At 36.8% G+C, this 24,246-nt stretch overlaps 1 protein-coding gene across 1 annotated transcript; it reads right to left on the reverse strand.

The window, feature by feature from the left end:
- Window positions 1-17,260: 17,260 nt before the first annotated feature.
- On the reverse strand, window positions 17,261-18,139 carry LOC113311834 (protein NRT1/ PTR FAMILY 5.10-like). The gene has a single exon (XM_026560635.1). The coding sequence runs from the start codon at window positions 18,137-18,139 to the stop codon at window positions 17,261-17,263; it is 879 nt and encodes a 292-aa protein (XP_026416420.1).
- Between the last annotated feature and the right edge of the window lie 6,107 nt (window positions 18,140-24,246).

A 24,246-nucleotide genomic window follows, 5' to 3' on the forward strand; every position in this document is an offset into this window, starting at 1 on the left:
GAGATGGTTCAATATCTCTTTGATGAACACACAGCGGAATCAATTATGAAGATGAGGATTCCTTTTTTGTTGAAGATAAACTGATTTGGAAGCTAATAATGGAGCTTTCACGTTGAAATCAGCTTACAAAAGGTTGTATGAAAACAGTCTAGGAGATCTATAGATTTCTCCAATAATACATCACACGGAGATTGAATGGAAGAGGTTTTGGATGATTGAAACTTGGACGCGAATAAAACATTTATTCTGGAAGTGTTTTACAGATATCTTGCCAACAAAAGTGAGATTATCTCGGTCAGGTCATCATATTGATAGGTAGTGCCCCCTTTGCAACCAATTCGAAGAAATTGCAATGCATGTTCTCTTCTCTTGTACTTTCTCAAGGGAAGTATGGATGTTAATACTTGAAGTATCTTCAGTTCTTTCCGACATACACAACACAGTAGCAGAATTTTTTGAAAGTTGGATGCAACATGGTTTATAGCAGAATTTACTCAGTGATTGGATGACTACATCAATGGTGGTTACTTGGACCATTTGGAATACAAGATGTGATGTGCACTTCCAAAAATTGAAGATTGCACCGCAAACAGTGGAAAAAAAAATCTATAAACTTTTTTAATTATCTAGGAAAGCTTTATAATAGACAACAACATAATAGTCTGTTAAAACAACCATCCATACATATAGAACAGTCATGGGAACCTCCATATTTTCCCTTTGTAAAAGTTAATTATGATGCTTCATATGATCTAAACAATGGTCTAACTGGAATTGCTCTCATTCTTCGTGATGATGTAGGAAACTGGAGAGGAGGGATCTCAAAGTGCTATGCAGGTATAAGAAGTTCTGAGAAAGCGGAGTGCCTAGCTTTCTTGGATGTTGTGAACTGGTGCACAGAATTACAACTCTCAGAAGTTGTAGTGGAGACTGATCTCAAAGGAATAGAAAGTTATATTAACAATGCTGCCCCAGCCATGTCATGGGAAAGTGAAGCTATCTTGCTTGATGTGATGCATAAACTTAAGTCTTTTCTTAGATGGTATGTTTCTTTTGTTCCTAAGAAGTGTAATAAAACGGATGATAAACTTGCAAAATATTGCATGCAGCATAGATTAGCCAGGGCTTGGACTAGTAATCCCCCTGAAGTTATTGAGTCTTTTTTAATGTTGGATAAGTCTTCCTTTTATGATTAATGAAATTTCTTGTCTAGCATCAAAAAAAAATGTCGTCCATATCGCAGTTCATAGATAAAATAAGATAGCATTCACGGTGGTTTGGTGTTTTATGATGACCGAGAAAGATTATGAATGGGCTTATACACACTTGAAGTTACTTTTCCAACCAACAAACTTCTGTGAGTTATAGCGGCCTTCCTTGATTTTATTAAGCAATGATAGCTAACGAATAACAGTTAAATAATTTGTATGTTCGTGTATTGGGGATTGAACAACTCATGATGTAGCATCATGTGTTTTTAGCATGACGTGTGCATATAGATGTTCCATGTCCTGGGATGAAGCTTCATTGAAAGCTTTTGTTGTGTGATAAGTTGCACATTGGCCTGGGGCCAATATGTTGCCAAAATGGCACATTGTGTTAGCATATTGGCTAAAGGCCAATAACGCGCCAAAATGACACATTGCGTTAGCATATTGGCTAAAGGCCAATAACGCGCCAAAATGGCGCATTATGTTGGACATGTTAATTAAGGTCAATATGGCACCAAGACGGTGCAAGCTAACTTGGTTTATAGCCAATCTTGGCGCATTAAGGTAAGTTATATTGGCCAAAAGCCAATCTCGCATCAAAACGGTACATTTGGCCAATTGGGTAGATGGCCTTGAGCAAATTTAGTGCTAGCATAAAACATTACCATGTGTTTGGCCTATGCCTAATATCGTATCACTGTGTTGAGTCAGGCCAGAGCAGGATGGCTTTGACTGTACAACCATAATGTCGGACATTAGAATTGGGTTATGGACCAAAACAGAAAGTACAACCATCATGGACGGCTATTCATAAATACATGGCAACGGCCATGAATAGTGAAGCAAGCACACGGAATTGGTGAATGTCAAACTCCTCCCCTAATTTGAGTTGTAGAAATGTCAATAAAACATATATAGGGAGGAGTAGTTGGTTGAAGGTGCATAAGCGGACTATGCACAAGTAAGCTTCACGTCTTACACGGTAATGCATGAATGATGCTTAGGCCTCATTTATAGCAGCGTAGCCTTGCCAATTTATCATCTTAAGCACGGGGATAACTATTTTATACCGTGGATTTAGTAATGCGCAATCTTAGTGCATTTTGACGGAATGGCCTATACGGACTCGGTCATTATTATTATTGTTTCGCCACGGTATTGCAACGAGTTGGCTTAAGTTTCTATTCGTTCGAGGATGAATTACGGTTTATACTTGATCCTTTTAGAGTAGGGAAGGAAATAAGTTGAAGTATTTCCATTCCAGAATGTTAGCGCTCATATCTTCTAATTGAGAGATGATTGCGGCATATTGGCTTCTCTCAATTAGATGATATGAGCACCAGGATGATTGCGGCATATTGACTTCTCTCAATTAGCAAGTGAATAGCCAAGGTGGACCATTAGCAGGCCTGACTATAGCATTGATATGGTTTATGAAGAAGTCAGTTATTTCAACATTCAGATTATTGTTCCATATGAATGCTAAGCCACCAGCTGTGCCACTTATCCCCATGGGTTAACAAACCAATAATTGTTGACATTAACCTCAATCATAGTTTTTTCCGTGTTTCTTGTTTTTGTTTTCTTTCAGATAGAAAGATGATACATGGGTTCAGCTTATTTAACATGTCATTCAGATACTTCTTAGCATCCTTTGTTCCTAATTCTTGAAAATTCCATGACAAAGAGGTAAAGAATTGCCAGAAGTATGACAAGTCTTCTAGTAATATTATCATAGCAATGAGTGTTATAAATGTGGAAAGCTAACCTGATAAACTGACATAACAAAATAAACTTTGAATAAGTGAGGGAAAGTTGTACCATTTCTTCATAGAAGAAGCTTCACAAGTCACCATTAGCCAAAAAGATTGTATTAGTGCCCAGTTGCTCAGCAGAAAGATCATCATGGTCCTTGAATATTTTGAGACTATCAGAGACAATAAAGTTGATATTCCTGTCATCTTCCGAAAAAGAAGGCTTCTTTCTTTTGAATTATAACATTGTAGTCATCAGAGGGTTAGGATCAGTTTCAAGTTCATGGGATTTCTTCTTAGCCTTACAGGCCTCCTTCTTCTTTTTATCTAATTTAGCCTCCATTCTTGTCTTAATTTTTGCTAGAGTGGGTAGAGAGTTGAAGGGAAATGGATAAGGAGGAGGAGAAGCAGGAAAAATAGCCTCAGTGGCCACAATTGGAGAGTTAATGTTTTCAGTGGGGGTGGGGTTTTTGGTTCGAGCAGCAGTTTTCATCCTTGGAAGACTTTTCTTGTAGGTGCCTATAATTTTCTTGGACAATTCAAGTTTTTTGTTTCTGATTTTGACATGATAGGACATCTGGGTGGGGGGAATCTTGTTCTTCAATAGGTGTTGATTGATCTCCAAAGATGATAGGACTGTTGGAGGTTGTAGCAATGTTTGCTATGGATTTTTCAAGTTCTAGTCTTTTTGCAATCTTCATTCTGACTTCAAATTCAGCTGAAGTATCAGCATCAGAGTAAGGCCTGAAAATAATATCCTTTCCAGCCTGAACAATTTTTTGTTGATGAGTTTTTGGAGGAGGAGCTGGTTGGGGGGTTGGAAGATGGGGGTGTTTAGGTTGAGGATGGTTTATTGGAACAGGAAAAAGAGGGCTTGGGTGATCAAGAATTCTGCAAACTTAGCAGAACATTATACCATTCATTGCATAAGCAACTTCCGGCCAGTGAAAAAGAGTAGTTGTTTCAAATGCTTCAATACCAAAATTGAGTGGTCTAGTGACATCAACTGTAAGCTTTACTTCCAATTTTTTTTCAAATTTGTCCCTTCCATAAGGTTTCTTTGCATCTTGATAAAATCCAATTGGTCTGACAATTCCTCTTATATCAGGGTTATATGTTTTGGTATTCTTTTGATAAGTATCCATATCATGACATTTGAGAAGAGTTATTCATCAATCAAATCTGGTCCCCCAACTGGAATTCCAACCAAAACCATGAGTTTGTCAAAAACACCTCTAGTTCCTCATTTTCTCAAAGTAGAATAGTCTTCTTCATGAGTAAGCCTGAGAATGTAATAGTTTCTTCTTCTAGTCCAGACGTCTACCTCAACTCTACTCAGTAGCTCCCAGTTAGCATTGATGAAGTTGCTGACTCTAGTAGTTTGGAAACACATATTACTACATAATTTCCCAATAAAGCACCATTTCCAATCTATTGGTTGTTTAGTTTTGACATTGTCAGGGTTAAAGACCTTTGGGAATAGATCCTCAGGTATATTTAGTGCATAGTTCATTTTTCTTACCAAATTTTCAATGCTGGGAGAAGAGGAAGTTGAATTTGAAGCCATGGGAGAGAAGGCAGAGGTTTTGCAAATGCAGTATTTGGAAGGTAATGTTCACTGACTGTGTAAAGGAGTATATAGAAGTGGTCAAGAGGGAGAAGAAAGTTACAGGCTTTAATTTGAAAAATAGTCACATGCTTATAATCTTGGGTGTTTTTAAATTCACCTTTGGTATGACTAAATATAAAATTGTACTTGGTGGTGTGGAACTGGTACAGAAGGATAGTGATGTTGAAGCAGTTAGCTTGTCTTCGGGTGTCTGGGTGAAGGCAGATTTTCGTTTCTTGTGGAGATGTAGACTCATGCTTTGGAAGAGGGATTGATGGCTAACAGTACTTGGGAGATTACCCTGTGACAGCAGAGAGAGTTAGTGCTAAGAGAAAAGTTTTTCTTTTTACCTTTGTCTGCTGTGATGCTTTGTGTTGTGGATGAGCGTTCATTTGACTAGCAGTGTAGAAACAGCATCGAAAGAATGTTTTGGCTCCATTTAAATGATATGGAATGTGTTTCCGATCTTTGAGGCCCATCATAGACTTAGCGTCTAGAAATGGGTCATGGTTCGGGTCAGGTTTATTGCCCATATGTGAAGGATTCGTAAACAAACCCATATTCGCATCAGTGAAGAGTTTTCATTTGCCAAGTGTTTGAAACCGCTTTGCATGAGCCAATAAGGATGGTGCATAGGCATAAATCCATATCATAGAGCCGATAGACTTGGCAGAGCACGGTTTCGTCTGATCAAATTGCCTGGTACATGGGTTCTTAATAATATAAGAATGACATAACTCGATCAACGGTTGCGATGAAGAGTCAGTTGCTCTTCCAAACCATAATACATTCAGAAAAGAAAGAGTACTTTTCATTTTCTCCTTCAGTTTCTTCATAGCATAAACACATAGAGATTTAGTTTCCAAATTCAGAGAAATAAGCAAGTCATGCCTCGAGTGTTTTATTGTGAAGGGGATATCGTAGAAGAGACACCAGAGATACTGATGGAGCATACTGTGGATTGGTATAATCCTAATATCCCCATCTCTAGTTTTCCTTATGGTATTTCTTTCCCAAATAGTAGGGAGGCAATGAACTACACCCGAAATTTCAACTGGCACTAGGAAAATTTGCGTCATAATCGAAGAGTGAAGTTGGAACCGATGTATGATCAAATCCCTCCAGGTCAAGGGCAAGTTGTGAAGATACAAGGGTTTAATCTTCCTTATCCCAATCAGGTAAGCAGCTTTATCCTGTAAGATCATGAGTATCATTAGATTTTTTCATGATCTTTGCATGATAAGTTATGTTCAACCGTTTCTAGTTGCATGTTGAGAGAGCAACCATTCCACCAAATGGCCAGAGATATGCTAGACGTGCAGGTGGGAATGATCAAGTAAGAGATGGAGGAAGGTATGAATTTCTGAATAATGTTCATGAAGTTAGGAGTGGAAGCGGTTCTCATGCCGCAGATGGTACAACTCCTACTGATGGCGGCCAAGAGGATAAAGAACCTTCTCTAATTCCAAGTGCTGATCCAATGTGGGGTGTGGATGGTGGTTGGGTTGTGTTTGCCACTCATCCCAGGCATTGGCGATTTTTGGTAAATGAAGTTGTGGTACTTGTTGGTGATCGATGTGTGGTATGTGATGGAGTGCATCAAGGATTTTTTGCAGATGTAATGCCTGAGCCTGTCAGAGCCGCAATTCGTAGAAATGCTGCAATTCTCATTCCTCATGAGGTTGTGATATTCCCTCGACTTGAAATGTTGTGTCCCGTGGTTGGCCGAATTGTTACTGAGGTTGCTTCCATTGCAAATACTGGTTTTGGGGAAGTAAATCCTCCTCAGGTTGGACCTGAGCCAGGGCCAGCACCAACAGAGAAGACTGCAGGAGTTCCAGCTGAGCATGTCCCTGCAAGAGTACCTACAGGAGTCTCTGGGCAGTGTAGATCTATCTAGAAAGGTAATGTAAGCAACAAAATGCAGAGGGATGTGAGGGTTTTGAATTCTGCACATTATAGTGCTGCCAATTTGGATGTTTTTTGAAAAACTGATGGCTTTGTTAGTTGTTGTTGTGGTGTTTTCATGATTATAGTAAGACAAGTAAACCATAGACAGGTAATGGAATGTGTTTTGGTAGCTTATTTTGAATGTGGTATTGTAATTGAAACATGTGTTTAATCTATGTTTGTTGAGTAGACTAATGTTTTCCTGATAACTAAACCAATAGTTTATGGTGATTCTTATTAAAGCATGCTTAACAAAAATAGATAGGAGATGGAGGGTGTTGTGATTGTTATTATAATTTCTTGTAGATAAATTAGAGAAAAATTAGGATTGAGACTACTATGAGGAGGCAATTGTGATGAATTAGTATTTAAACTAAGCTTAGAATAGGTTGAGGTAAAGCCTCAGAGACATAAGACATAGGGATGCAGAGTAACTAATGAGGAGGACATACCAGATAAAACCTGTTTTGGTATTTCCAGTGGTAGTGTAGGTGATAGTGGAGATTATTCAGAATCCAGTTGCAGAAGCTTTTCAAAGAGACCGGTGAGAGTATCTTTTGGTGTTTGAGATTCTTGTTTAGGAACTGCTTTAGAGTGTTGAGGTGTTGTAGATTACAGACTCCACTTCGAAATTTATCATCTATTATAGGGTCATTGAGATAGAGACAATTACATTAACAATTGTGTTTAGAGTAGATTTTCTTGCTCAGATGAGTTGGTTGGTGATTATTCTTCATGGAAGGGGGAGTTCCAGCTTCCATACTTGTTTCTTCTGTGATTCGGGCCAGGGTAGAACCATTAGTGATTTCAATGTTGATGATAGTTTTCGGATTACAGGTGAGCTGATGAGGTCTAGAGTTTTTTGAGTATGCCGGAGTAACAATGATTTCGATGAGATTAGACATTTGAGGAAGAATTATATACTAGATTGATAGAAAAAGTGTTGGGAATCATTCATTAGATAAAAGTGGTTAAGATCAGTTAGGGGACATGAGCTCCCGCTAGAAATTCCGGCTTAAACTAGCCGTTGGGGCACTACCAGGCAAGCCAATGGTTAGGAGAATAGCCCGACGACGGGGAGAAATTAGAAATTTAGAGAGAGAGAGAGATCCCTCTATTTCAATGGTACAATTTTAATTTTTATGTACTCCTCTGGGGAGAATGCTTAAATATAATCGGTCATTTTGCATTTTGATTGTTGCGGAAAAATTAGTCATTGCGTCATGACAACCAACCCTTAGTTTCAAACTTCAAAACAAGACTTACTCGGGACACACACAAACACACATAAACATTATACTCAGAAGAATTAAATTAATGACCGAGATAAATATCGGGCTTTTTCCTCTCTCTTACACTTCTGCGAAGTTCTTGAGTTTCAGAACAAGCCGTTCCGCCTGTTTTCTTCTTGGCCGGAACCTTTTTCATAGGGCCATGGCATCAAGTTTATTTTCTTCATCTTCCTTTTCTTCTTGTTGATTTTCACTGTCACTAGTACTACCTGTAGTTGTAAGAAATCTTACAACTACACACCACTATAACCGATTCAATATCTAGGTGATCATTATGAATTCTTGTTTTATTAACTAAATATTAAGAATGTTTACAAGAATGATTCAAGTATTACAACAATTCTACTTGAAACCTAAGCTCGCTTTCTCTCTCTTCCTATTTCCTTTCCAAGACTTGTCCTAGAATCCTCCTAGATACAATGACTCTCTCCTTTATATAGGATTTTACATAGTGGATGACAGCTAAGAATCCCATTATTTTCGGGATCACTATGCGAAATATTCACTCATATACAATCTCTCATCTTCGCATAACATACTTCTTCGCATGATTCTTCACACTTTATTCGTGACTTTGCTGACATCATCTGGTGCGTCATCTCAACTTTGCTGTGGGCGACCCCCTTCGCTTAGGTTGTATTCTTTACTTCGCGTAGTTATTAACGTGTGCGACATTTAACTCCTACATTTGCCTCTTCTCATGTTGCTTATTCTTCAGAGTGAGAGGTATGAGAAATTATCCTCTTGTAATTCGCACATACTTATCTTTTTTCATTTTACTTTGACGATAATTTTACCTATCTTAAGCTCTCCTCATGTACGCGTGTCCTTTCTACCACTCATCTTTCTACACGTCCTTTTTAACCGTACGTTTTTATCCGTTCATTTCTTCGCATTAATGAGAATAAATCTTGAAAAACGGGTCGCTCTTTCCTATATATTCTCTTCTACCTTTCTTCTTTCATTTCTTTCATTCTTCTTCACCTTCTCTGCAATTTTATACTCTTCATTCCCATTCTTCAATGGCTCCTGCTGGTATAAAGATGGAAATCGAATTTAACAGAGTGAAAACTGACTTCAATCAGAGGGGTTATGAACTCTCTCTTCCACCTTCATGTAATTTCGCATCCAAACTTAATCTTGATATAATCAAATCTGAGCAATGGAATAACCGAAAAATAATCATTTCGTTAGGTCAACTTCAATTTCTACCAATTCCCTTATATAATCCTGAGATTCCTCTTTTCTATAGAATTCTTGCTGATGAAAGATTCGCACGAGGAATATTTGAGTTGAGTAGTGATGTAATCAGGATACCATTAGAGTATGCTCGTCGCGCAGCTGGTCTTGGAAATTCTTATCCTGATGAAGTGCAAAAAGAGGATCATCGTGATAAAATTATAGATCCTGCTGAGTATACTCTTGATAATTTCTTTAAGAATTATTACATCGCTATTATGAGAAGTAACGTGACTAAGTGGGATGTTCGCATAAGGAGAGTAGATGGTATCACTGAAGATGAAAAAATTATGCGAGACGGTGATTGGAATTCAAACTATGATCGTGTTGCTCGCAGATCCAATGATTCTAGTTGGCTTAATTGCCCTGTCATCTTGGAAGGATCCTTTGTATCTGGTAAAGCTTCGGATGGTTCTGACAATCCTCTGCCCGAAGATTTTCCTCTTTACCAACCTTGGGAATTTAAATTATTTGAAAATGAGGAAAAGAAAGTAACGGTATGTGATCCTCTTAATTCAATTTGTAAATTCTCGTAACTTTTCTTCTTATTTCTTCTCTTTCGCAGGATGCCAAAAAGGTCAGTACTTCGCGCAAAGTATCATCTTCGCAGAATAAGGAAGTAAGAAACACACTTTATATTTTTAACAATATCGTTGCATGTGTTTCTTATCTTGATTATTCGCGTAGGTGAATCCTTTAAACGACAACTTTAGGCAAAAGCAAGAGCAAGAGCACTCCTAAGAAACGCGCATCAAAATCTGAATCCAAGAAAACCTCGTTAAAAGATGATATCTCTAGAAAGCGTGTGAGGTATGATTCTTCTTCAAGTTCAGAATCTTCAGATAAAGATACTTTTGTTTCTGAGGAAGAGGTATTGATTGATTCGTATCGAAAGAAGTTGTCTGATCTTTTTTCTGGAGATGCTCTTGCTACTCTTGGGGATGATGAAACAGATCGTGCCTTCAAGATGGTCTCAAGGATCTGTACTGCTTCTGATTGGGGGGGTCGATCTCTTCGTGGGGATGCCTCTGTGATAAACCCAGATTTTCAATTTGCGATGAATGGCTTGGTAATATTCTGCAACATTTTCCTTTTATCCTTTCCTTATTATTTATTCTTTGTCTTATAATGCTTCTTTTACATTTCACGGAGTGCTCGCATATCTTATGCGATTTCTTTAGACAATGAAAGAAAGCTTCGCAAGTTGCAAGATGAGAACGCCACACTGAAACAGGAGAAATCTATTCTTTTGGATGCGAATGCGAATCTTACAGGCGAGAATACGAAACTTAGAAATGAGAATTTAACTAATTCTCAATTGGTTCTCCGAACTCGAGAAAGAAACAAAGAACTCATTGGTATGCAATTTATATTTTCTTACTTCTTTTCTTTTATGCGATCGTTCACACTTCTTACTTAACTGTCTTCGCAGACCTGTATGACCTTTCAGATGAAGCGGCTAACCTTCCTGATGCTGAAACTCTTTCAAAACACCTCAATTCCTCTTTAAATAATTATCCTACTCGAGGATTTAAAAATCCCAGCTTAGAAGAGTTAAGATTAAAATATACTACTCTTAGAGAACGCTATAAAAGTGCATTATCCACTGCCAATAATTTTAAACGACGTTTTTATGAGGAGAGAGAAGCAATTCAAGTATTGGAGGCGAAGTAGAACAAACTTATTATTGAAAAATATGAGATCACTCTTAGGGGTGCGAAAACACTAGAACAATTTCAAGAATCCCTTATTGAGGTTAATATAGAACGTGATTCAGCTTGTTGTGAGAGGGACATTCTTATTGAGGAAAGAAATTTAATTCGATCTCGACTCCTTATAGAAAAAGAAGCTGAGTTTAACTGGGCTGCTAGAATTCTGAACGATGCTAGAAATAATCTAGGTGTAAATGTTAGCCTTCACACTGAACATTCTACACTGGTCGCAGACATTATTTCCAATTATGAAGGTCATTTGTTGTTCTTTGATCTTCATTTATATTCTTTAGGAATAATTGTTTGTTATCTTAACTGTTTTATTGATGCTTCGCAGGGAAAGAGAAGGAATATCAAAAGAGAGTTGCAGAGCTAGAAACTCGCTTGGCTGCTAAAGAAGAAGAATCATCTGCTTGTAACTCAAAGTATCAACAATTGAAGGAAAATTGGTTTAATTTAGTCGAAAACATTAGTAACGATGCTAATCGTTCTCGTGAGGCTGCTGTTAAAATAGTTTGTCTTGAGAATGGTATTCCTTTGTCGAAATACAACTTTGAAAATGTACCCATTCCTGATATCCAAGTTACTGATGGAGAAGAAGATTCTGAAGGAGAAATTAATGATTTTGAGACTGAGCGAAATGAGGGAGATGGAAATTGATTGCTTCTTCTTGTTGTGATAATTCTTGTAAATTCTTGTAAATTCAGTTTTCATCTTTTTAATATGATTCTTTTTTTCTTCGCTTCATATTTATGACTTCTTCATATGCATATAAGACTATCAAAATGGGGCAAATAACACTTCTTTTGCATTCCCATTCTTGCCTCTTGTTATTTGGAAGATCTTGATAGACCAAACATGATTGGTTTATTTAAACGTTATGAATAATTTCTTTTCTTGTATTATCTATGAGGTCTTATTTTTGCCTTCCTATGTAAAGGTCTTATGTTGCCTCTGTTTATGTGCGACGAAATCGCAGGAAGTCTTCGTATTTTAGTACATCGACCCATTGATCTCGTCTTATCTTTTTCTCTTGTATTATTTCCTCTTCAGGTTTGTCACATAAATATCACAAGTCTTAATACTCCCATGAGTAAAAGCCTTATGATATTTACGTCTTTTGACACAATCATCTCCCTAATGGAGGGTGCCGTCCTTATCTTCCCCTCTGATTTCCCCTTCAAGGAAGCTTACCTCTATCGGGTTAAGATTATGGCTCTTCCCATCCGGTTTTTCAACAACCAGTTGATTTCGCAATCTCGCATACACTACCTATAGGGTTTATGGGGCAAGATCGCACCCTAAATGGGGTATCTTCGGACCGAGTGCATCATAGTCAGGACTTGTCAAGAGTGGCAAGGTATGCTTCAGACGTCTCTGGCACTCTTGACTCAACCGTGTACCTAGGCACCCTGATCGAGTTTCTGCACTCCTTGGGAGAGCCTTTCTCATCTTAGGCTCTCAATCTAAGATTACTATCTTAGACTGAAAATTTAAGGTATCTCTCCCGGATGGGCATTATCGTTTTATTCTCACCCCAAAATCTCCACAAATCAAGTTCCGGGGTCGGTGTAGCCTTCCCTTGAGTCATGCCTTCTAGGTTTCTCCAACTATGACGTGCGATAGGTCTTACTATATTGTCTCTTGCATATAAGCGAACTAGGGTGCACGCCACATTTGGATTCCTAGCCAATCTGATAATAAATATCATTTTCTGTAGCCTTTTATAAAGGTCTTATTATAAAGATTTCTTTTTTTGTTTTCTTATTATGGATTTACCATATGAAATTAAAATTTCTCATTCCAATCTTTAAATTCGTACAACTGTAGTACGTAAATGTTCTTATTCGAGGAAAATCAGGTACGCTATTGATTCTATTCATTTACCTTCTACACCTTTTGAATCTTCTTAAGTTCGCACATGTTTTCCAGAATATTCATTTGTATCACCATTGAGTTGGTTTTGTGCGAAAGTCATTGTGCCCTCCAATTTTTGGTATTTTGCCTCCACGTTTTTTCTTTTCATAGAACTTGCCTCTCCAACTTCATACACCGCATCGACCATCAATCTCTCTTCTCTTTGACTATCTGCTGCATATTTTTTGAAATTTCTTCGCTTGAATTCTCTTGCTTCGCATTTGTCAACATCAATTTCTTGGCAATTTTTACTTTCAATTATATCTCCTCTTATAATGCAAACACCCTGAGGTAGAGGAAACTTGATGCATTGATGGAATGTTGATGCAACTACTAATATTCCATGCATCCATGGTCTTCCAACGAGAGCATTATAGGGCGACTCGACATCCACTACACAGAATGTGATATCTGTTGGTAAATTTTGTAGAAGTGTTCGCATAGTCACTTCCCCCTTTGGTTTGTTCGCAGAACCATTAAAGCCATAGATTTTGTATGTTGAAGGGATTAACTCATCATCTCTCCCTCCCATTGTTTTATCTGTATGGTAAAACAGAATATCTACAGAACTTCCCGTATCTATAAGTATTTTATTTATCACCCAAGTATTCTTCTCATTTTCTTCTTCATCTTCTTCCAATGGTTTTGGATTAATTCCCAATTTCACCACTAGTGGGCACTGATGTGATGATCTTCCTTCTGGTATATCATCTGCACTGAACGAGATTTTCTGCCTTTGCAAGTCCTTCAAAGGTGATATTTTTGCCAAGTTGAAAATTTCCCTTCCTTCTCGTATATACTCGACTTAAGACATTATCATGAAAATCTTCTATGTTTTTGAACGAGTGTATGATCGAGTTACAATATAAATTCTTTTCCTTCGCACCTACTTCAATAATAAATATACTCCTTTCCTTATCCTTTGCATATGTATTTCCTTGAGGTAGAGGTGGTGGTGGTGGTAAATTCCTTAGTTGTTTTAGTAAGAAATGGTCCAACTTTCCTTGCTCAATCATTCGCAATATAATCTTCCTCACATTTCTACAGTTGCTTGTTGTGTAACCATGGAATCTATGATAGACACAAAATTCTTTACTTCTCCTTCCTGGTGGCGGCTCTTCGCCTACATTATGTGGTTCTGGAATATCATCCATTAAAAGAGCGACTTCCCATACTTTATCCACTGTAGTGTTCAACTTTGGCAAATTTATTTGTTCCCACACTATTCTTCCAGCTTTCTTGTTATAAGGTGTTTGCTGTCCTACAGAGCTTCCTGGTTGAACTGTATCAGCACCTCCATAATTTTGAAGTTGCTTGTCTCTGTACTCTTTATTAAACTCTGCTTGATCTGCACTGCCTATATCCACTAACTTTTGTTCCATCTCTGCATTATTCCTTCCTTGATTTCCCTGCGATGTACTCGCAACAACATTTGTGAGCCTCAGAAGTAAACTTGTATTTCGACCTTTCAAATCAGATATTGCAACTGGGTAAGATTCCATATCTCTTTGCTTTTCCTCAAGTGCTATGTATTCTTCTTGAAATTCGCGCAGCTCCGACATTGTTATTGTATACTTTATTCTGAAGATTTAGGTATATAATAAATCCGTTGCAAAGAGAGCATTAATTAATGCAACAATAATATGTCGCTCATCCACCCGTCTTCCCATTTCACTACACATTGTTCTCTAACGAGTCGTTATATGACGCAAACTCTCATTTGTTCTTTTGCGAAGTCCGAATGCAGTCTCAATCCCCGGTCTTGATAGATTATTACTTATGTATTGCCCCAAAAAGACATTTTGTAGATGATGAAATGAACCAATGGATTCTATAGGTAGGCCTTCAAACCATTTCAAAGTTTCACCTGCTAAACTTGCAGCAAAATACTTGCAAATTACTGCATCATTGCAGCAAAATACTTGCACATTACTGCATCATAATTTTCCCACTGCAATAAAGATATTGTATAAGCTTTCACATGTTGTATCGCACATGCACTTTCATCAAATATACTTGTAAATGTCGGTAAACTGCACTTGGATGGTATCGGTGCTCTTTGAATTTTTTTTGTAAATGGAGCTTTTCCAGCTTCCTCCACTGCTTCCTCTAATTGTCTTCTTCCATCATTTCTTTTTGTAGTCATCATTTCTCTTAATTCTGCCATCTCCTTAAGAATTTCTTCGCTTAATGATTGACCCAAATCCTCTCGCATGGGTCTTTTTAATCTTGCTTGTCTCAATCTATTCTCATGATTTTTTTGGCGTATTGCTTCTTGTATCTCCTGTTGTTCAGTTTCTTCTCTTCTTCTCCTACGCCTTTCAGTATTTGCTTCAATTTGTACTCTATCATGTCTTTCTTCATTGCCTATGCGATCATATCGATGTCTTGATATTTCTCTTTCTGGTGGTATAACTCGACCTTGATCTATATCATCTATGCGATGACGCTCGCGTCCCTTACTCGATTATCAACATGATGCAATCCACTTTGTAACTCTCTTTCTTCTAATTCTTCCCTTCTTCTATGTCTACCTCTCGCACATGCAATCTCTCGTTCGCGCTCATATTCGTATCTCAACATTTCTCTACCATGTAATATCATTTTTCCTTGCCTTGGATCCTCTTCTTCCCTTTCACAATTAGTATTTGCACGACGAATAAGTCCGCGTGGGTGTTCATATCGATTAGTTGCTAAGTCAATTACACGTCTCCTTTCTCTTTGATCTTCCAAATTTTCATCTTCTTGCGAGTTTTCTTCAATGACTTCCATATGTTGCCTTCGCCTATCATTTCTTCGATTAGATTGGCTCTGTCGGGAAGAACTCCTACTGGATCTTGACCTTGAGCGTGTAGCACTTCTTGACTTTTGTTCTTGTAACCTAAGATTCTCTTCTCGTAAATCATCATTTTGACGGATTAGATTCGCACGCTCTTCTTCTTCTCTCTTTCTTTAAATTAATAATCTTTGTCTAAGCTCTGCAATCGTCATATTTCCTTCACTTGTTGTAACTGGTTCTTCGTTCCCAATTCTCTGTCCTTCCTCTGTGGAATTCGTCATCGAAGTATGGACAGTCACTCTATCATAATCAATATCATTATTTTGTCCTTGTTCTCGCTGTGATCCAATTGGAATTTCTGATCTTTGATGTTCTTCCATTCTTTCCTCTTGTTGCTCAAGATTTGTAATTCGTCTTCGTTCAGCAAGTTTGTTACTTCTTCTAGTTGTCATTCCTTGTTCAACAACATACTCGATTCTTACCATTTCTAAATTTTTAAATCTCACTTTTTTCCTTAAAATCTATGATATACTATCAGGAATTAGCATCCAGAGCTGTTTTCTAGCGCCAAAAATATAGTTGTAAGAAATCTTACAACTACACTCCACTATAACTGATTCAATCTCTAGGTGATCATTATGAATTCTTGTTTTATTAACTAAAGATTAAGAATGTTTACAAGAATGATTCAAGTATTACAACAATTCTACTTGAAACCTAAGCTCTCTTTCTCTCTCTTCCTATTTCCTTTCCAAGACTTGTCCTAGAATCCTCCCATATACAATGACTCACTCCTTTATATAGGATTTTACATAGTGGATGACAGCGAAGAATCCCATTACTTTCGGGATCACTATGCGACATATTCGCTCATATATAATTGCTCATCTTCGCATAACATACTTCTTCACATGATTCTTCACACTTTATTCGTGACTTTGCTGACATCATCTGGTGCGTCATCTCAACTTTGTTGTGTGCGACCCCTTCGCTTAGGTTGTATTCTTTACTTCGCGTAGTTATTAACATGTGCGATATTTAACTCCTACACTACCACCATCACCCGATTCACTCACAATGAATTTTGGTTTCAAGGATTCTATATTTCTATCTCAAGTTTCAAATTCTCCATTGCAAGTTGCAGTTGTTGAACTTTGCCATTCATGCATTTCTCAACGTTGACAACTTTTTCTTGAAGTTGCAAGAACTCAAATTCTGATGGTGCTTGCATAAGACCCTCTATCTCTGCATCAAACATTAGATTCACATTTGGAGAGTTTTCAGTAGAACTCATTTTATTCAAGTAGTAGTAAAAACTAATAAGAATGAAGAAAATGAGTTGTTAACTCCCCCTTTAAATAGATTTCAGGGTTCAAAGAATTCAAGTCAGCTTTAGAATTCAAACTAACCACATTCGAAGTATTTTTACTTACTGCTCATACAGAACAGTGCCATTTATTAGTACTTTGGGCTCCCAAAGTTCAAAGAAGACCAAACAGTGATTCCAAAACTTAAGGATTCGAATAGGTTGTGTTTCTGGAATTCTACTGCAGCTGTTGGATTTCTACTATATAGAGATAAATTACTATAGACTAAAAGTCAGTAACTTTTTTAATAGATATGAGATAAGTTACTGACAACAACTTCCAATTACTGCTTCAAAAACAAAAACAAAAAAAGACTTCCAGTTACCACTAAACTGAAGATATTGTTGGGGTATAACTCCAGCAAAGTCTCCTAAATCACATTACATAATCATATCGAATATTGTTCTTAATTTGCAGATGTTCCCCTTACTTAGTCCACGATTACAATGTACGCATATGATTTTGCTAAGCATAAGAATGCAGCCAGCTCGATTGCACTATGTCCAGCTAGAAACCAATAGAAGTAGTTTAGATGCCCTTGATTCATGTTGTTCGCAAGCCATCCGAGTTGACCATCTGCACTAGTTACCATCTGAATGACTGATATATGACTGAAACTGAAGAGATCTCCTTTTCCAAATATGCACGAGTACAGGGACAGTCGACCCAGACTCCTTAGCTCACTGGGAACTTGATCGTTGAAGAATTCCTGTAAACTGACTTTGGTGAGTACAAGAGCAAGACCTGACAAGATGTATTGTGGAATCAACCACCAGATAACCATAGGAACTATTGCGTTTGGATCATTAACCAATCCAAATTCTTGAGCAACTTTAAGCCTTCTGTTCTCCACTAAACCTGCTACAACCATTGTTATTGCAGAAACAAATATTCCACCACCAATTTTCTGAAGTGAAGTTATAGCGTTAGATTTTCCAGTAAAAGCTCGAGTAAGTGGAGTGAAGATCCGGTTGTATGTTGCCGCAAACAGAATGATGGATACGGTGAGAAAGATTTGAATTGAAGCTGCAGGTACCTGAAAGTCTGGTGCGATCGACCTTTCCATAGTGCTGCCCTGCTTAACAAAGAAGGTAAGAACTTGAGAGTGCACTAATGGATATGTTAACCATAATATCCATGCCGGAACAAACCCCAGCACAACATTTACGTCTTCAACCTTACAATTTTTGACAGCGGCAACTAAACCATTAGTTAATCCTTCTAAAGGGTTCACTTTATCTGTATCTTTTTTGTGAGCAGAGCGATAAGATGCGCCTCCAAGCATGATAGCGATTATAGCTATAGTCATTAAAATGGTTGATATTCCAAATGCTCTATACCAACCTAAATTATCTTGGACATAGTTCAATATCAAGAGAGAACTGCACGATCCAACAGATAATCCAAATAGCCACCATTTAAAGAATGAAAATTTGGACTTGGATTTCGGTCATCAAATTGGTCTCTGCCGAAAGCTGGTGCGCAGGTCTTGAATCCAACACTTCCGATTCCAATTAGATACAATGAGAAGAAGAAGATTACCTTGCCATTGTAAGACCACCCATCCATTACGAAATCATATAGGGTTATCGCCAAAAGCCCCTAACACAAATAACGTATTAGTACTCATTTATGAAAGTAAGACACTGCAAGATCCATTTCTTTAGCCAACTAGAATATATAGAAAAGACTTAGAGAATTAATTAAAAAAAAAAATTAAGGGCGAGTATGAGATTTACCAGAAGATAGAAGAGTCCAGAAATCAGGATGGTAAGGTATATGTCAAAGTAAGAGGGGTGACCATTGACCAATAACATAAAAGATGAAACCAGTTAGTAGTGGAAGCGTATGCATGAAACCAGTCCAAGCATTAACGTTCTGTGCAGCTTCTGCTGTAGATTGTCCTAATTGCATAGTTAGAAAGCTGATCAAGTTTGAAGCAATTCCATAAAAGATGAAAGATTCTACGCCTCCAAGGAAGATGATTCGAGAAGCGGAACTCCATCCACCAAACTCACTATTGTTGCTCTTGACCATTTTCTTTTCTTTGATATTCACCATACCTTCAACATGTATTGTGTTAGTATCAGTGAGTTGCTCACCTGCAGCTGCAGGTGTGATAGCAGCCATGAACTTTTCTCTTAAAATTTTTGTTTCTTTCAAACGTGTTGATGAAAATGGTGTATGAGTGTAGATGATCCCCTTGTGCAACAGAAGTTATTTTCTTATAGTGATCAGATGTAGGAGGAGTAACGCAACTATGCAAGTGGGTTAAATTATCTAGGAATTAGCAATAGGTACCATTATAGTGTTCTTAGTTAGTGGCAGGTCCACCCATTAAAGCCCACTAATCAGAGGTCCATAATTAAAAGAAAACATGAAAATGGACCAAATTTTTTAAGCCCAGGTCCTGTACACGTGTGGAACATATGAGGACGTATTTTTAAATACCTAAAACACTCTTAAGTATATAAAGCAGTAACCAAATCCATTTCTTCTTCATTTCTCGATCTATTCTTCTTCTTCTTCATTTTCTCATTTGTGGTTCGGTGAAAAGCTCCGGCTATGAAGATCTTCTGAGGTGTTGATCAATTCGTGAATTCAAAATAAGATTAATCGGTAAGTTCACTTCCTTACTGTTGGTATAGTTTAGGTTTTCATTTTTCCTTTCTTCTTCAAAAGCTAATTTTAATTTAGGTTTTTTTTCTTCTCAGATTAGAGAAATTTTTATGTTTATAGCAAAATCTAATGTTTAGGTATTAGATCTGATGTTGATTCGGTTATATTCAAAGTTTTGTCATTGTTTTTGGATTCTATCAGCGTTTTTTAATTGATTTTTGGGTTCGATCCATGAGTACGTATATGTAATACTGAAATATTTGTTTTGATTCTGAGGTATTTCGTAAGTTGATTTACCTATACTGATCTTTATTTTAAGTTTTTTATTGATTCTATCTTAATCTGAGATCCAAATCTCTTGATTTCATGGGAAAAAGAATTCAAAATTCAGATTTTAAGGTTCCGAAAAGAGGAATTAAATTCAGTTTTTTTGTGTTTATGATCTTCATGCTTGATTCGTTAATTTTTTACTTCAATTTTGGTAAAAATACTTTAGATCTAGATAGATAGTGATGTTTTATGTTCATTTCATTATTAGATCTGATGTTTTAACTCGGTTTTGTTGGTCTTTGGTTTGTTTTTAGTTTGCTTTTGTGTATTAATCATCAGTAAATATATGATGTACTGAAGGTTTTTGATGAAAATAGTCCAGATCTAGTTATAAAATCATGTTTTACGTTTGTTTGGTTTGTAGATCTAGAATTTTAGTTTCATTTTGTTGGCTTTTGGTTTGGTTTCAGTTTAGTTTTATGTATTAACCATCAGTACGTATATGACGTACTGATTTTTCTGTGTTTACTATGCTTCTATATGTTTGGTTTCAGTTTTTGCTTGTGTATTAAACATCAGTACGTATATGACGTACTGTTTTTATGAATCTTGATCGTAATTATTCGATTTTTTGGTTAGATTTTGATGGTTTTAGCTTATTTGAACTCTCAATTTGATTTTCTAGTTATTTTCTTTCTTTATTTTCTCAAAATCATACTAATCATACTTGTTAAGAGTAATAAGAAGCTCTGTGCTGTAAGTTTTGTTGATTTGAATTGGATTGTTTTAGGAATTGTCATGATCTTCGTTGTTGTTGCAGTTTTTGAATCGTTTTTTTGGAATTGCTATTATGGATTATAGAGTGAAAATTGATAATAAATGTGCATATCTGGTGGTTCACTTGTTTCAGGTTATGCTAGATACAATAGGCCCTGAATTGCAAGTTCTTAATAAAAGTGAAAAATCGATTGCACTGAAGGCTGAATCATCGGTTGTTTTGACTCCGGGTCAAGATAAAGAATCAACTTCATATGTATTGCCAATCAATTATGATGGATTAGCAAAGGTGTGCTGAAATTTTGGTTAAATCATAGTGTAATTTCAGTTTGGGCTTGGGAATTGTTGTCACATAATTCGAATATGTTTGCGTTCTGTTGATGTATATCGTAAAACTGGAAAACAATGATTAGGAAGAAGGATGACAGTGTAGATGTTCCCTTGAACCTTCCAATTGTTGTCTTTGCGATACCTGTGTGACTATGTTATCCTAAGCTATATGATTCTGTGCAGGCGGTAAAGAAAGGAGACACCATCTTTCTAGGTCAATACCTGTTCACAGGAAGTGAAACTACATCAGTTTGGCTTGAGGTAAGGCACTGAACTCTGACATTTGGAGGATTCATCAATTCTTGTTTACAGGAAGTTGATTTTTATTTCATGAATACGCAGTACGTATAAGGCGTACTGATAGAAACTTCTTTCGATTCTGTTTTATTCAGAGTTTTGTCACTTTTTTTTGTTTGATCCATGAGTACGTATGCGCAATACTGAAATATGTGCTAATTTATTTATAATTGATTCTAACAGATATGTACTTTACTTGGAAGCGGTGCAGCAGATATGTACTCGAATTGTAAGCAGCGGATATATACTCGAATTTGTAAGCAGTGCGACAGATATGTACTCAGATTTGTAAGCAGTGCGGCATATATGTACTCAAATTTGTTAGCATATATGTACTCGAATTTGTGAGCAGTGTGCCAGATATGTACTCAAATTTGTAAGCAGTGTAGACACACACGTTTGGTAGTAGGGGGTATTATGGTCATTTCTATTTTTTTTATTAATTTTGGACCTCCGGATAAAAAAAAATTCTGGTTGGACCTTACTATAAATAACTATATGGGCTTTGGACCAATCAACAAATTTTCCTTAAATTATTAGCTAGGAGATGAAAAAAAGAGAAAAGGCCAAAAGAATTTAGGGGGATTTTGTGTTTCCCCCTCAAAATAAATGGCTATTTTGCGTTTCTCCCCTTTTAAATTGATAACTGCTGGATCCCCCTCTCAGTCATAACTGCTGTTACCCTTACTTAATTGTGCACGTATTGTTCACGTGTGTGCCATTCAAAAATATTAGATTTACATTTTAATCTAATCCGACGGTCCTCAAAAAAGATCATACGCTAACCCTAAAAACATCAAGTATCGTCCTCGTTGTCTCCAATACATCCATATCAGTGAGACTACGGACTATAGGCGAAACTTAAAATCCCGTTTTGTTTCCCAAGTCTGCAAAATCCCCTTAACCAAAAATCAAAATTTCCTACAAGTGAATCCTAAACAAACAAATCTTCACCGTAATTCGCCTAAAATTTCACAAACAATCAAAATTCCAATGAAAGAATCAAGACCAATTTAAATGCAGTTTCTTATGTAATTCCATTTTTGCAATCAAGGCACTGATCATTTTTTCATTCATTTGATCAAACATTCTAAGAGACATCTCAACATCACCTGCTTAGGCAAACCCAAAAAAAAAAAATCATAATTCAGAGAACACCCATGTCCCAACTTAATTTGTTCAACAAATCAAAACATTCACTATGATCCCCATTTAGCACAGCCCATCAGTAACCGAGTCCATTTCCTACACTTCACAAAAAAATTCAATTGATCTTTGAATTTTTCCGATCTTGGGTTTGAGAACATTAAAAAATTGGTATTCACTATTAACAGAACTACAATTCTTGATTCTATTGCACCCGATTGATTATTTGAAAGATCCTGGATTGGGATTGTGTGTGGGGTTGCAGACTTGGGGGAAGTTACAGAAATTTTGACGGAGACGGAGAGGAAGAAATGATCTTTCAGATCTCTATCGCAATCTCTTACACTAGTGGAAAACAGAAGTTCCGCGACCGTTAGGACAAGTCATATATACGAGTTATACGACTAGTTTTAACCGTCTCTGTTGGGGTCTCTGATAAAGCGTCTCTGTTTGGTACGACCCAAAGCCGTGGGTCTCAGAATAACGACCGATTTTAAGGGTGGCGAGGTACAGACCCTTAACCGTGGGTCTCAGATTTAAATTATAATATAAAAGAAAAATATAGATTCAGATTTGCTGAAATGCCTGAATGGCTAAATCTGAAATAATACGACTGCATCAAAGTCAAGTCAAGTCAAGTCAAATTGAACTCAAGTCAAAGTCAAGTCAAATCAAATGGAAGTCAACGTCAAGTCAAATGGAACTCAAAATCAAGTCAAATGAAACCCAAACTTAAATTCAAATTTAAACTCAAATTTGAGAATTCCACATACATTCATTTTATCTATTGGGTTTAAAATTACACAAAAAAAAATGAAATTCTGGTTCAAGACAATACATGTCCAAACTAGCTAGCTAGTAATTAAGTTCTAACAACAAGATGCTAATAGACAATAAGCTAAAAAAACATGTTAAACAACAAAACGATTAGCTCCTCCGATGAAGATGAACTTAGCCAATACTTCATAAATGATATCAAGTAGAGCATCCATGTGTTGTGTGTCCCTGGTTCACATACGACAAAGAACTTCGTTCCTGCAAAGCAAATCAACAACAACACAATGACTTCGTTCAGTTCAAATTAAACTCAACTGTTGTCATAAAATGGATAAGAAAGCCAAACCTAGTAGAAAATGGCATGATGGGGAGTTCTAGTTAATTTCGTTGAAGACGAACCTAGATGCTTTTATCTTCAATTGATAACTCTCTCTCACCGATCTTTTGAATACAGTAGTTTGCCTCTCATCTAACAACCTGGGCTGTGATGTTTTGACAATTGCAGATTGTATTGATATTAGCAAACTGAACTTGAAGAATGATAAAGTTCAAAGAATGTGTCGTTACCTTGTCTTCTTATGTGCTGGCATCTATATCAATTGTATAAACTTAATTCTCCTGAAATTCCGTATCATCGACTCTGGTATCAGGACGCCTGGAACACTTCTTGAGTTGATAGATGAGCACACCTTCGACAATTTTGCAGCAACAACCTTTTGAATATCTTCAGTTACTTCTTTATTCTGCCACAACATTCAGAAATTATATATCAATAATGTGACAAGCTGCAAACCCCGTGTCTGTAAAGGCATAGAGATAGAGCGAGAGCATTTAAATTATCTAATTAATAAGAAACACTTACCCTGGTGTCACTCTCTAGAGCGGCTTTAACTGCACTAATCCCCCCCCCCCCCCCGTACCTGTATCAAGAATCAGTCGAGAGTATAAGAGTCACTACACATAAACATTGGAAGATCCAGTTTTCATTAAAGTCAAATGACACCCAAACTCAAAATGAAATGAAACTTCAAATTTAACTCAAATTTAAAGTACTTAAACTAAGAATTCATTCATTTTATCCATTAGGTTTAAAATTACACAAGAAAGGATGAAATTCTGAGTTCTGAACAACAAAATGATGAACTAATAGACATTTGATTAAACAACAAATTGGAGATCTCAAGCTTCTGCACATAAAAC

Source organism: Papaver somniferum, chromosome 9 (genome assembly GCF_003573695.1).
Source record: "Papaver somniferum cultivar HN1 chromosome 9, ASM357369v1, whole genome shotgun sequence".
NCBI classification, from domain to species: domain Eukaryota; kingdom Viridiplantae; phylum Streptophyta; class Magnoliopsida; order Ranunculales; family Papaveraceae; genus Papaver; species Papaver somniferum.